Genomic DNA, 14786 nt, shown 5'->3' on the forward strand with positions numbered 1-14786 from the left:
ATTGGAAGGGGGAGAAAGTTATAGTCAGGCACATGGAGGAGCGATTTAAATTCCTACAAGCGATGCTAAGCCTACAGTGCTGTATCACAGAGTTTTCGTCGAAGCTTCTGAGCACAGCAAAACACAAAGGACATTCTCCCATGGGCTTTAAGTAGAGGGCTACAGATTTACATCAGAAACTACTCTGTATGCACTTAAAACCACTGACCTCAGATCTGTTTAATGCAGTGATGGGGAACATTTTTCAGCCAAAGGCCTTCTGGGCAAATTGGGGGGGGGTGTTAATTTATTTATTTGCTTATTTATTTAATTTATATACTGCCCTTCATTCTGAAGACCTCAGGGCAGTTGACAAGATAAAAGGGTAAAAGCACAAAATAGTTACAACAAAAATTAATAATAACCCCCCCTCCCACAAACACATTTAAAAGGCCATTGAATATTAATTAATCAACCAAAGGCCTGGCTGAAGAGGAATGTATGGAGCTGATACAAAGATTAAGCATTTTAAAGTAATGAATTATGTAGTCATTCTGCATACATGCCATAATTATGCTTCTATAGAAAAATGCCATAATCGCTGGCAAACTCACCTGGTAGTCTTCCTCCTCTGTCAGAAGATTGTTCAGCGCTTCATTGACTCCTTTATTATTATGATTCTGGACTGAGCGCAGGTAAGGTTTCACTAGAGGCAGTTGATTAACCTAGGGGCAATGCAATTGTTTAGGCAAAGAGTTGTTCTTGCTGAAGGGCCTCCCACAAAGTACATCTCTAAGGTAACAGGGCCCACCTAATTTAAGTCACATTAAACCCTGGAAACTAGTCATCTCCCAAAACAAAACCTTATTGGAACAAATGGTATATCCACAATTTAAGACCTTAAGTCATTTTATTTTTATTTTTCTATGTGTTCTTTTTAATTGGTTTTCACATATTACTTTACAATACAGATGTACGAAAGCCAACACCATTTCCTCCCCATCCCCCCATACATTCACATTTCTACCTTAAGTCATTTTATACAAATTTATGTATGCAACAGGAGGATTTGGAAACGGGGGGGGGGGGAGTTAGTCTAAGGAAACTGAGCCAGATGGGTGGGGTATAAATAATAAATTATTATTATTACGTCTTGGCATGATAAGAGATGAAACCCCTTTTGCCTTGAAGGTACAACTTGAAATGGAAAGGTCTTCAAGAGAAGTATGTAATTTAGCCCATTTTAAATTTGTGCCTCCTCTAACTCACCTTGGAGAAAAAGCTGACCGTCCTGGTGTGATCCAGCCTTGGAGACAATACCAGGAGGAGATCATTGATCAGCAGTGGTTTATAATCCAAGTAAAACTGCAGCGCTTTGTAATATAGCTCCACATTGGCCACCTAGAGAACAAATTCAAGCTGTGAGGTAATTGGCTGCCCCTGAGAGTGATTTAACGAACAGCATTTAGTGAACTATGACCCTCTTATTTGGTGCTCAAGAGTCTTTAACAGCTCTGCACAGCAGTACTGTATAAAAAGTTAGAGCAAATAAATAAATCTGCAAGCTTTATCATGCTGCCATCCTTAGAAAATGGAATCATAGTTGCTAACTTAAGTGTACCTAAGAAGTGATGCATGTCTGATGCCCTGTTGGGCTGGAGAAAGAAGAAGAGAAGAGTTTGGATTTGATATCCCGCTTTATCACTACCAGAAGGAGACTCAAAGCAGAAACATTCTCCTTTCCCTTCCTCCCCTAAAACAAACACTCTGTGAGGTGAGTGGGGCTGAGAGACTTCAAAGAAGTGTGACTAGAATCATAGAATCATAGAGTTGGAAGAGACCACAAGGGCCATCGAGTCCAACCCCCTGCCAAGCAGGAAACACCATCAGAGCACTCCTGACATATGGTTGTCAAGCCTCTGCTTAAAGACCTCCAAAGGAGACGACTCCACCACACTCCTTGGCAGCAAATTCCACTGTCGAACAGCTCTTACTCTTGACTAGCCCACTGTCGAACAGCTCTTACTCTTGACTAGCCCAAGGTCACCCAGCAGCTGCATGTGGAGGAGCGGAGACGCGAACCCGGTTCACCAGATTACGAGTCTACCGCTCTTAACCACTACACACTGGCTCTCCTATTAACTGAAGAGTTAATAGTTGTCAAAACCACATGAAACTGCTGGGAGAGCTTGCCCGTGCTTTGAGGTTCAGTGCCACCAGTATGCAGATGATACCCAACTCTCTCCCTCTTCTTTCCATCTAAATCTGAGGAAGCTGTTTTGGTGCTAAAACAGTGTCTGACAATAATGGATTGGATGAGGGTACATAAGTGCCTGTTTCTCAGAGAAGCAACTTTAGAAAATCAGAATGTATTATTAAGAAGCTGAATGATGTATGGTGTTTCTGCCACAGGAAGATTTGGCCATGTCTTATACTCCCTTGGCCACGCGCTGGGTTTTCAAGACACACCAACAGATCTGAATACCTAAACCGGTGTGAAACTCAACACGTTTTGGGGTCAAGCTGAGGAGTTGTTACCATTACAGCTGCTTACCTTTGCAATTATGTCCTTGAACTGCCCTTCCTTCCATGCATCGGTAGGGTGGTTCATCATTGTAATTATTGCGTTGTCATATTCTTCGTATTTGTCATAGAGGAAAACCAGCTCTCCCCAAAGATGGGCCTGTTCTGCTGCCCGAAGCACCTTGTGGGGAGAGGAAAGGAAAGGTACAAATCAGGCAGTAGCCAAAGCAATAGTTTAAGTAGAGCCAAGACAAGAATTCAGGCCACTCGCTCTGTTTAATTCGGGGCCCAATTAAAGTATGCAATCTTTGACAGTACAAGCCTTAAATAGCCTGAGGCCAAGATAGCTGAAGAACTACAGCTATCCCCATGAACTTGCCCAGTATTCCACCACTGGGTGCCACGTTCTGCATTGTCCTGCTTGTGGAAATCAGAAGGTGGGTAATTAAACAGGTCAGGATCTTTTCTCCATTTCCCCCAGGAACTGCCCACTCCTCTCGCCCTCAATATTCACCTGGCCACCTCACTCCCAGCTTTCCACAGTAAAAACTGGAATATCTTTGGATATTACCCTTGTCCTATGACTTTTTTTTTCTGTGTCCACTATGGTTTTTATTTTATTTGAATTGACATGCATTTTTGTTGCTAGGAAAGCAGGCATTTTTAAAAAAAACAACTTTTAAATAATTTGTGTTACATGATTGACTCAACTGCAGGTATATTGTCAAATACCTTGGGAATGTTGACTCTGGACCAAAACAATTCCAGGTGCTCTCTCATCTTCTGAGGTTTGTATTTAGAGTACAAGATGGCAAGTTCAGTGAACATCCCCATGTGGGCACGCTCAAGGCCCAGAGCAGCTTCTAAGAGGGCAATCAGCTCTTCAAAGTATCCGCGATCCTAGGATTAAAAACCACAGCATGTTTAAGAAGCATATATCTCACTTGCAAAGAAAAATGAAAAAGCCTTGCAATTTTAAAACCAGTGATAATGCCTGAAGACGGAATGTATTAAAAAAGATTGCAGAAGAGACTGTTTAACTTAGGTATAGGATGTTCTCAACACCTTTAGGCAACATTCAAAGTCAGTAGTACCTCGGTTTTCAAGTGTCTCAGAAGCAGAACGTTTCGGTTTTCAAACGCCAAAAACCAAGCAGGAAATGCTTCCATTTTTGAACACACCTCGGAAGTAGAACGGCTTCCGCTGCGTTCCCCCCCCCCAATTTTCTCCACTGAAATTGCAGGTCGCCTCTGCAAGGCCCTTTGCGCCTTGCTTTTCAAATGTATTGGAAGCCGAACTGTCTTCCAGAACGGATTACGTTCGAAAACCGAGGTACCATTGTAGTAGCTTGTTCATAAGTGAAGGATAAGGTATGTGGGCCATTTAGTATGAATCAGCAGCTGGGAACTAGAAGGCCCAACATTTAGACTATGACACACTGACGACACACCTTGCTGCATCTGCACAGCCATTTGAAGTGGTTCTCTAGCCTCCTAATGAATGTGTAGAATATTCTACTGAAGCAAAGAAAACTTGTGGCATAACATTAATTCCTCCAGCTACAGTTTTCTAGAGATGTACACCTGGCTTTAGCCCTGTCCATACTGGGTATCAATTAACATTAACTTAAGCCATAAATACTATGGATCTTTTAGCTTGCGTTAGCTGTCTTAAGCTTGTTGGAGGAAAGGTGGGGAATCGGGTTTTAAATACTATAATAGCACTGCTGCAAACAAGCAGCCAGGGGCATTTTACACTTTCAAAACAGTTAAAGGAATCCCACCTGATAATAGCTGATCAGCTCTTCAAGTTCATCAGCATGGATTACTATGTGTAAGCCACAAATCTGAGCAAGCCGGAACTCCTTTCCATCCACACACGCAAAGCACACCTGCAAGTGGGAAACAAAAAAATGCTGTTAGCAAACTGTGTTACAAGTCAACTTGCCCAAATACCTTATATCCCTTAGATCAGGATTTGAGCCAGTCCCCCACATGGACATTGATCTGAAATATTTTCCATAAAGTAGGTATGAAGGTTGTGTTGACCCTCATGTGGACTGTTCCAGAAGCTTTGCTAGTACCATCTTGGTAGTCAAGATAACCCCACAATTAATTGGTAGTGGTTGTAGAAATGAGCTCATATATGTTTATTCACTTGCTTTGATATAAGCTAACTGGCTCCCTTGGATGTTATCCTTATCCTTGGGCTCAGGGCTGAGAGCCCAGAAAGGGGAGCTATCTGTAAGACCTGGGTATTTGCCACCTATGTTCTCATCTGGGCAGGTGAAGTGTTGGGAGGTCCTAGACAAAGTGACATATGCTGCTTTGTGTATAAAGATTGTATGCACGCTGGCCTGGGCGCGGACAAGCCATCTTCTTGCTGGGGTGTCCGCCCTGCATCTGCAAAGGCTTGGAGAACTGGCAGGCTGTTTTGCTGTAAATCCACACCTTCTTTAATAAAGCACTAGAACAGACCATTCTGATGTTCTTAGCATCCTTCTTTGGTATCCCTGCACCCAACCACTCCCACAAGCCCTACCTTTGGTCCTGCAGTTCAGAACAGAAGATGCAATGGATTCTCTAAAAAAGGTATTGCCTTTTGCACTGGGGTGGTTGGTTGTTTTTTAACAGCAGCCATTAGTTTGTGGCGAGATCTTTAACTGCTAGTCTTAATACCTTCCCTTGCAGCACAAAACGAGTTACCTCCTTCCACGTCCTGGTGCTGTTGGCTTTGCGGCCACTATCAACAGCTGCCTGGTACTCCCCAAGATGAACCAGTGTAGATGCCAGGCGAGCAAAGTTAGACACATTGTTGTAGAGAAGTTTGGCCGCATCGTACATGCCCTCCTCATAACAGCGATCGCCAACCTAAAGAGGAAGAGTTTGTGACAGTGAAGGAATGCTGGGGCACAAAAGCTGGAGCTGGCGTATTTCAAGATCCAGGTCAGAAGTTAGTTTAGCTGGAAGTGCTAGCATTTAAGTAGAAAACGTACCTGCTGTATGTGAGCGTTGTTTGGGCCGCTGACAAACTCTTCTAGCTCCGAGAGCCTATTAGTTTTTGCCAAGGCAAATATAAGTTCAGTCTCGACGTAAGATTCCCTTGCCTTTTTCCTAGCCATTTGTAAAAATTTAACCAGATCCTCCCAGTTATCTTAACAAGCAGGCGAGGGGAGAGAAGAGGATAAAGATAAATTAGTTCCCTTGAATTTAGTTTAGTTTTTGTTCCCTACACTTGTAAAGAAGCAACAATATGCTCCACCTCTCAGAATTACAAATAGATTTTATGTATATTGTACTGAAATACCGATCCTAAACAGGATGGATATTCTAGTAATTCATTTATCTGAAGTACCTTTGGGCAGTGTTTTTAAACAAACTTAACATATTTCTATTTATTACCATGCAACCCTTTCAGAATTAGAGGTACATACTGAAGAGATCTGGCATGGGGATGTTTTATACAATCCAGCTTTGTCAAATGATGGTCTTCCCAAAGGATTTCCGCTAATCGAGCAAGGATTAAAATTACCATGTCCTGCTAAGTGAAAAGAACCATTTGAGCTTACCATTTTTGTTGGCTGCCTGGACAACTTCCATGTAGGCAGAAGGATCGTCAGCCTTTATGTAAGAATCTATAGCTTCCTTCACCAAGTCCTTTTGAAGCTGTGCTCTAGCCAGCTGGCTCCAAACTGCTGGTTCATTACATCTCTCGGCAAATTCATAAGCACGATCCAAGTTGCCAATGTGTTCTATCAACACCTAGGAGAGGTTTCCAAAATGAAAGTCTCAATAAATGTCCAGTGGGCACCACAGAGAATTTGGGGTGGGGGAGAAAGAAAAAGAAAAAGAAGAATGATTCAAGTCTAGAAAAAGGTACAAAGCCCAAACCACCTTAGAATATCACTAGAATATTTTGTTTATTTAATGGTTTATACATTGTCCTTTACGCTGATGAAAACCACCCTGTGGCTTTTCAAGGACTATTTGCAAAAGCACTGTAAACTCTATGAATGATAAAATGATGCAGGATATAAAAACAACATGGCATTAGTAAATGAGTGGAAAGGAATATGAAAATAATTGAAGTATAAGAACAAAGATGAAATTTGAATAATATTATGTCAAGTTTAAGTATTTAAATATTTGATAACAAGAGGCAAAATTGGAGACATAATTGTTGAAATATACGATTTAAAACAATTTTTAAGAGAAGGTGAAATATTGCGGAATGTGATTTTGTAATTAGGAACACAGAAAAGGGAGACGCGAGGGAGTCATGAAAGAGGTTATGAAAATGATATTTAAGAAAATGAACTATTTTCTTTTTTGTGCTTTTTAATGTATTTTTATACCTGTATTTTTGTATGTTTTTATGCTTCTTTTTTGTTTTTTGTTTGTTGTATTGTTTTGTTTGAATTCTTTAAAATCTTCAATAAATATTTTATAAAAAAAGAAAAGAAAACCACCCTGTGGCTTGTGTAAACAAATAAAATGCACAAAGTAACATAATCCTTTAAAACAAATCACTGAATCTGACAATTTATACATGAAGCAGTGTTCATATAGCGAGGGTTCAGATTTTATATACAGTGGTATCTCTAGTTACGAACACCTCTGGATACGAATGCTTCGGGCTACGCACACGCCAAACCCAGAAGTAACGGAAAGGTTTCCGCCGCCCGCGCATGCGCAGAACAGGCACCTCTGGATGCAAATGTTTCAGGGTAAGAATGGACCCCCGGAACAAATTAAATTCGTATCCAGAGGTACCACTGTATAAAGCAGTGTTCCATAGACTGTTGCATTATATGGGCACAACCTCTCCCCATTCATCCAGTGCTGCATATATTGGTATATGTCTAGTGGATTTACCGGGCAAATAGAAAGCTTGCCATCTTGAGGAAGAAAAAAAAAAGTTCAGCAGCTCATGTAGGTGATGACAGTTTCTGGCAAAGCCTTGGACATCACTGAACAGGTTTATATAAATCTACCCAATACAACCAAGGAAACAGCCACTGTCACTCATCCTTGAAGTTAAGACTCCCTTCTTGCTCTTCATGTATAGAAACCAGGCATAGGCAAACTCGGCCCTCCAGCTGTTTTGGGACTACAATTCCTATCACCCCCGACCACTAGTCCTGTTAGGGATGATGGGAGTTGTAGTCCCAAAACATCTGGAGGGCCGAGTTTGCCTATGCCTGATATAAACATCCAAGTGTGCTACATTTTTGCTGATGTTTCATGCATAACCATTACAATATTTTATTTTGTAGGTCAAGGGAGATCTCTGCAAAACACACTAGCTGTTGATCTATACTGAGCCTCACCTGAATTGCAGAAGTATTCACATCAAATTTCCGAAAGATGGCAAAAGCTTCTTCGTACAGCTCATTGCTAATAGCAATATTTGCAATATCTGGGGCATCATAGTTGTCTAGGCGGTTTATATACTCCATCACGCGTGTTCGGTCTGCTTTAATGGCCGTCAGTATTAGGAGATTCTGAAGATTCCTTTAAGGGCAAAGAACGAAAGAGTCAAGAAGTAAATTCAACTAGCAGGCTTCCCTGCTGAATTTGCGTAAGAGCATTTTAGGAGTTACGCAGGAATAAAAGACAACTTTGTGTGGGCAACAGTAACCAGATTTAAAAGTGAGCATTAATTAACTTGAAACCAAAACTAGCTTCTAGCAGCTGAAGTCAATGCAACTTCACAACGTAATAGAAACATGAGCAGGGTTGTGGCCTGTCACACTATATAACTGGGGTGGCTAGCCATTTTCAGCACAAGAGCCACATTGGTACATTTCTCCTTGTACAGGGAGGCCAAGTGTGAAAGCGAGTGTGGCAGAGGGCCAAAAGCTCAGTAAGAATTCATTAATATTTAACTTAACAAATCCATTAATATTTTATTGGCTCTTTGTCTCTTTAATAAGTAATTGGTTTATTTATTGTATTTATTGTAAGCAGCACTCGATTCATCTGTGCTACCTTCCCAAGCCTACAGAGAATAGAGACTCCCAAATTTAAAATTCATACCAAACTCATGTTTTGAAAAGCTGCCATATACTCAATTTCACATGCTGATTCACAAAACAATTGATACTCAGTATAAATTTGCTGAGCAGCTGAAACAAGATGCTTGTTTCAGGATGCCCTGTATACCTGAAGGAGTGTCTCCGCCCGCAGCATCCAGCCCGGACCCTGAGATCCAGCTCCGAGGGCCTTCTGGCGGCTCCCTCACTGTGAGAAGTGAGGTGAGAGGGAACCAGGCAGAGGACCTTCTCAGTAGTGGCACCCGGCCTGTGGAATGCCCTCCCATCAGATGTCAAGGAAATAAACAACTATCAGACTGTTAGACAACACCTGAAGGCAGCCCTGTTTAGGGAAGTTTTTAAGGACTGATGTTTTACTCTGTCTGATGGTTTAATCTGCTGAAAGCCACCAAGAGTGGCTGGGGCAAATCAGTCAGATGGGCAGCTAATAATAATAATAATAATAATAATAATAATAATAATAATAATAATAATTTCTTCACTCATTATTTATTGCTATTATAATTCACAGTCCAAACGTCTCTGCAGCAAACTATGCACCACTGTTGCCTCTATCTACAAGGAAACTGTTAGCAATTTCACTCCTCTGATGCTGCAGATGAGATTGTTGTAAATCACATGCCTGTCTGGGACAACTCTGGGAAAGGAAGAAGTTTTATCTCTTCCACTGTGGGTACTTTTACACTGTACTTTCGCTTTTATTTTTGTTTGTTCTATCGGAGCTGGAGAGAACAGATGCCATTATGCCTTTGTTTGTAGATAGTGTGTAAATAAATAGTAGATTAGATCTACGATGTCTCACTCTTCTTGCTGTGTTATGCCAGAAGATTAAGTGTGCATATACCAGCTGGTTTATGTCGCTAGGTGCACTGGAGAAGAGGGGAAATGCCTTTTCCAGTGCTGCATTCTGCTTGACCCCAAAGGAAAAAGTCTTTGGGGTCTCCCATTTCAGGGCCCCGGAGACAACAGCCCTCAACACAGCTGACTTCCCTTGCAGTTCCAAATGATAACGCCAAGCAGACCAACACAGCTAAGTTCCATTCTCAATCATAAGAAAAGCCTCATGAAACATCTTGAAGCAAAGGGTAAGGAGGATGGGGCAACGGCTGAGATAATAAAAAAAAAAGGATTGTGCTGCCACAGCTAAATGCAGTGGACGCTCGGGTTGTGAACGTGATCTGTGCGGGAGGCAAGTTCACAACCCGCAGCGCAGCGCCTGCGCACGTGCGGGCTGCAATTCAGCACTTCTGCACATGCGCAAAGTGATTTAGCGCTTCTGCGCAACCACCAAACCTGGAAGTAACCCGTTCCAGTACTTCCGGGTTTTGGTGTGTCCATAACCTGAAAAAGTGCAACCTGAAGTGTCTGTAACCTGAGGTATGACTGTACTGGGAAGGGTCCCATCTGAAACTGCTGTGGGGGGCGGACAAGTAGGCTTGCAGTGACTGGTCTACTACTTCTGCTATATATAGTATACCCATTTTAGAGCAAACCTTACACTACGAAGCCTAGCACTCATAACACTCATTTCCATGCATATTTAGTGTAGTGGGGAGGGAGGGCCTTCCCTTTCCTACCTGTGCTCACTGAAGACAGAGTTATCCAAAACAATCTTTTCCAGTAGCTCAATGAGCTCATTGGGCAAGTCGGCTGTCATGAAAGCTTTGACAGTCACAGAAACCTCCTCTGGATCCTGCGTTTCTGACAATGCGGTTTGGACAACCTGAATGTTTTAAAAAAACAAAAACAAATGTCTGCCATGAAGAGAGCATACTAGTAGCGTAGTTTTAGGAAGCCAGTCAGGAAAGGAGAGCAGGAGTGCATTTAACTTTCAAGGAACAAAGTTTAGTTTATGAAGGAAATAGATGGGTCTGGAAGAAGTATAAGCATCAAACTATTTGGCTTGCTTGGCATGTATCTAACACAGAATCACAAGCAGCCTTCCCCACCAGAAAATAAGAGTTCAGCACGGAAGGGTTTACGGGTGTTTGGAGAGAAAAAAATCATAGGCAGAGAAACAAGGGAAAAACAAATGATACTCTTATGGAGCAAGCAGGCGGGCAAGCAGGCATAGAGAATTAGAGGGGCAAGGCTGATCTCATTTAGAGGAGAACTATGGGAAATGAGGGACTACATAAGATCTCTGGCAACTGCTACCCTTTTCAGAGCACAATGCTGAAGAACAGATGACGTTTCTCTTCTTGCTCAGTCACCAACCACTACATTCTACCTATTTTGTACAAATTCACTCTACTTGCTATACCTGATCAATGAGCGGCCTCCTGAATGGATTGTTTTCCTCCAGAACGTTTACCCACAGTTCTGGATCTTTCCTGCGCACCAGATAGCGAGCTTCGCTCTTGAACAAGGAGTTCTCATTGCAGACCTGAAAGAAACGAAGGAAAAGGACAATAAACGCATGGAGTATATATTTGGACTAAAAGCAGCTATTTCTAGGCAGCTATTTCCAGATTCACTGGAAGCCGTAATTAGGCTGTAATTCCATTTAATTTGCAACGCTTCCAATTCTGTGGCACCTTGCTTTTCGAAGCTGGCTTTCCTTTTCAGAAAACTCATGGACACACAGCCTTTACTGAGAAGAGATTCACCAAGCACAGATCGAGAGGCTCCAGAGATCTGATTGCAAGACAGAACAAGGAAGCAGCTGGATGAAGTGCAAATGTTGAGTGTCCTTTCAATAACACACTCCATCTCGTTCAACTCAATAAACCATCCTGAAGGAGCTGCATTAAGTTGAATGCCAACAAATATGGCTGCAAAAGCATCCACAGAATGTCAGTTTAGTAGTCAGTACAAAAGTTAGATTTTATTTTGAGACAGTGTCCCATTGGCTAATCAGCTGTGAGCCATAACTTTATCTCAACTTCCTCATCACATTCCATTTTATCACTAAAAGCTTATCTTGAACTACAGTGGTACCTCGGGTTAAGTACTTAATTGGTTCTGGAGGTCCATTCTTAACCTGAAACTGTTCTTAACCCGAAGCACCACTTTAGCTAATGGGGCCTCCTGCTGCCACTGCACCCCCAGAGCACGATTTCTGTTCTCATCCTGAAGCAAAGTTCTTAACCCGAGGTACTATTTCTGGGTTAGCGGAGTCTGTAACCTGAAGCATCTGTAACCTGAAGCATATGTAATAATAATAATAATAATTTATTATTTATATCCCGCCCATCTGGCTGGGTTTCCCCAGCCACTCTGGGCGGCTTCCAACAAAACACTAAAATACAATAACCTATTAAACATTAAAAGTTTCCCGAGCTAAATGTAACCCGAGGTACCACTGTATATTTATTTCAGTAATAGGGAGAGTGCCTTATAATGTGTCCATGGTATGAACTCCAGTAGATGCCAGTCTTTACCCCTCTTACTGTAACACAACTAGTACCGAGATTAGCTCTATGCCTGAAGTATGCATACCTTAGTAAATCTGTGCACACTTGCTAATATATGTTAAACTTGCAGAGCTTTCCAAACTGTATGTTGCGACATTAGTGTGTCGGCTGCAGTGTGAAGGTGTGTCACGCAAACGCTCCTCCCGGGGCTGGAAAGGGGTTAGTTTAACCTCCAGTTTGCTAGTAAAACTGAATTGCTGTGTCGCGAAATGATGCGTGTCTAAAAAGTGTGTCACCAACATGTCTAAAAAGTGTGTCGCCAACATGGAAAGCTCTGTGTTAAAGGGTCAGTTCATCAGAGAAACACAATGTGCATTTGTAACCCAGCCTTGTAGTGAGGAAGTTGCCTGTACCTTTTATGCACCACATGAAGCAGCTGTTTGCATTCACCAGAGTGTTTTATAAATTTGGAGAAAGGATTCTCTAATGCTTCACTGAACTACCTGCGAAGGAACCTCTGCATATCTGCAAGGGAGCAACTGTGCACTGCGGAAGATTGTGGGTACCACTCAAGGACAAACATACTGTTCATATAAGGCAGTTTCCCAACATGCTGCCCTCCAGATGTTTGGAGTACAACTCCCATCAGCCCCAAAACAGCTACATTGGTTGGGCCTGCAGAGCACTGGGTTGGAGAAAGCTAACATAGGTCTATATTAGCATCTCACCATTCAAACTGAGAGCATTCCTTTGAATACACCCAATGTTTCCTTGCTGCCATAGGGCAGGTGTCCTTTGGACCTCCAGATATTTGCTGAACTACAACTCCCATCACCCCATGCCACTTCCTGTGCTTGTAGCTGATGGGTGTTGTATTTTAGCAACATCTGGAGAACAAAAGGTTCTGCACACCTGCCATATGGAAAGGCTAGCTGCGGTGAGCAAACAAGCCTTCCAGGAAATTTGTTTCAAAACTGACTGGGGAAGGGAAGATATCTGAACTAACAGGTGGCTCATCTACTATTGCTTATCTTCTCATTGAGGATTAATAGGTTACCCAAAATATACAATTTGAAAGCCACCAGCTAAGAGAAGCTGCTTTGCATACACAATCACGGCTTGTGCACCAGAAGATGGCAACCTTTGAATGTTCATAACTATGAGAAAATAAGAATTAGACTTGACAGATTTCTTAACCACTCTTCGCTGCAATTCCATATGCATGATATAATCAAATCCACTTACATGGTACAATTGGGGGTGGGGACAGAGGAGGAGAGAGAGCACAATATAGGTAAGCTACAGCAAGAAAACACTAAAATACCTTTATGAGTTCAAGGTCACACTGTCCCCTCTCATAAGCAACACATGCCAAGTGGGGGTCCCTCTTTTCACAGTATTTGCCCACAACACGGCTGTCGTAAAAGGGGTTCTCCCGCAGAAAGCGTTCTGGGTTGTTGTTGCTGTCAATATAGATTTTAGCCAGTGCATTGTGTGTTGCCGGTTCTTCGCAGCCTTCATGAATTCGAGACTCGAGCCAGGGCAGCAGCAGCTTAAGCCTTAAATAAGAATGCAATTCATTATTTTTCTATGCTACTAGCAACCAGCAAAGACCCGCCTTTAAACTGCATCACAGAATCAACTTTCTTCTCTCTCTCCCTTCCCGCCCCCTTCTGCGCTTATCATAAAGAGGACGGAAGACCCCTGCTAAGGAGCTAACCAAAGAATACGAAATGTAACCATTCTGAAGTGAGAGGAAGAGGATTTTAAACTAATGGTGGAACTTGATTCTATGAGGAAGCATTTCTTCCAACTCCTAAGTAAAGCTGGTCAGTTTGGCTTCTATTGAGTTTTTGCCTTGCGCATCACCTAAAATTTCCACCTTTGCTAATATAAAGGACTGCCTATCTTCTTTAAGGCCTGTTCTCCATCTACCAAGGAACCCTTGCCTAAGGATAGAGACAAATCTGCGTAACAGCCACATCTTCCATTTCCGGAGATGGCAAAATCAGTCATTTTTCAATATTATTTTTCCCGACGAGCCTTGGCAAAACCCAATACGTGCATAGCACCTGAATAGCCTCACTCGAATGTCTACTATTTCTTCCCCTATTCCATCTTGGGACTGGGACCAGATGGCTTCACCATCAGCCATTTTTCTTCCACCCTCACTGCTGTTTACCATTGAGACCAGTGCTTCTTAAAGGGTGTGGCACACTGGTTTGGCAGAAGAGAATGGCAAGTGTGGTTCAGGGGCGAGCAAAGAAAAATTTCAACATTTCAGTATAGTATAGTATAGTATAGTATAGTATAGTATAGTATAGTATAGTATCAAGAACAGATCAGGGAAAGGTTTCTTTCTGTAGATGAGGAGATGAGAGTTTGTTTGTCTCAAATTAAACTTAATATCGTAGTAAGGTTAAAGCTTACTCGGAAATGATATGTAATGAATTGAAAAAGATGTTTAAAAGAACATTTGTTAAAAAAACAAAAACAAAAACAGAAGCCTTTCTTTTGGGAATTATAGGGACAAAACTACCCAAACTGTATAGAAATTTATTCATGTATGCAACTACGGTGGCAAGAATGCTATTTGTCCAAAAACGGAAAGAAGTAGTAGCCCCAGCGAAAGAAGAATGGATACAAAAACGTATGGAATATGCAGAAATGGCGGAGCTTACTGGAAAAATAAGAAATCAAGACAACGAACTTTTTATAAAAGAATGGAAATGTTTTATTGCATATTTACAAATAAACTGTAAACAGATAAGAACACTGGCATGACTATTGTAATAACCTGCAGTTTTATAAGAGTATATATATTTGAAGTAGATAAATTTGGAATATGCAGAAAATATAAAAAAATAAATTTA

The 14786-nt window shown here is 41.8% G+C and overlaps 1 protein-coding gene across 4 annotated transcripts in view; it reads right to left on the reverse strand.

Annotated features, from left to right (window-relative positions):
* The window catches only part of LOC310695073 (clathrin heavy chain 1-like), a 61298-nt gene that overhangs the window by 11824 nt on the left and 34688 nt on the right, over positions 1-14786 (reverse strand). For all 4 annotated transcript variants that reach the window (XM_083478990.1, XM_083478992.1, XM_083478989.1 and 1 more), the window contains exons 17-28: positions 13238-13472; positions 10821-10943; positions 10135-10280; positions 7832-8015; positions 6071-6263; positions 5498-5655; positions 5208-5372; positions 4286-4393; positions 3235-3402; positions 2534-2683; positions 1249-1380; positions 594-704 (exon numbers count right to left, since the gene is read on the reverse strand). In XM_083478990.1, coding sequence (XP_083335116.1) covers positions 594-704; positions 1249-1380; positions 2534-2683; positions 3235-3402; positions 4286-4393; positions 5208-5372; positions 5498-5655; positions 6071-6263; positions 7832-8015; positions 10135-10280; positions 10821-10943; positions 13238-13472 — 1873 coding nt within the window. The remainder of the gene's footprint in view (positions 1-593; positions 705-1248; positions 1381-2533; positions 2684-3234; positions 3403-4285; positions 4394-5207; positions 5373-5497; positions 5656-6070; positions 6264-7831; positions 8016-10134; positions 10281-10820; positions 10944-13237; positions 13473-14786) is intronic.

The sequence above is a fragment of the Podarcis liolepis genome (assembly GCF_965112155.1).
Source record: "Podarcis liolepis genome assembly, chromosome: 15".
NCBI lineage: Eukaryota > Metazoa > Chordata > Lepidosauria > Squamata > Lacertidae > Podarcis > Podarcis liolepis.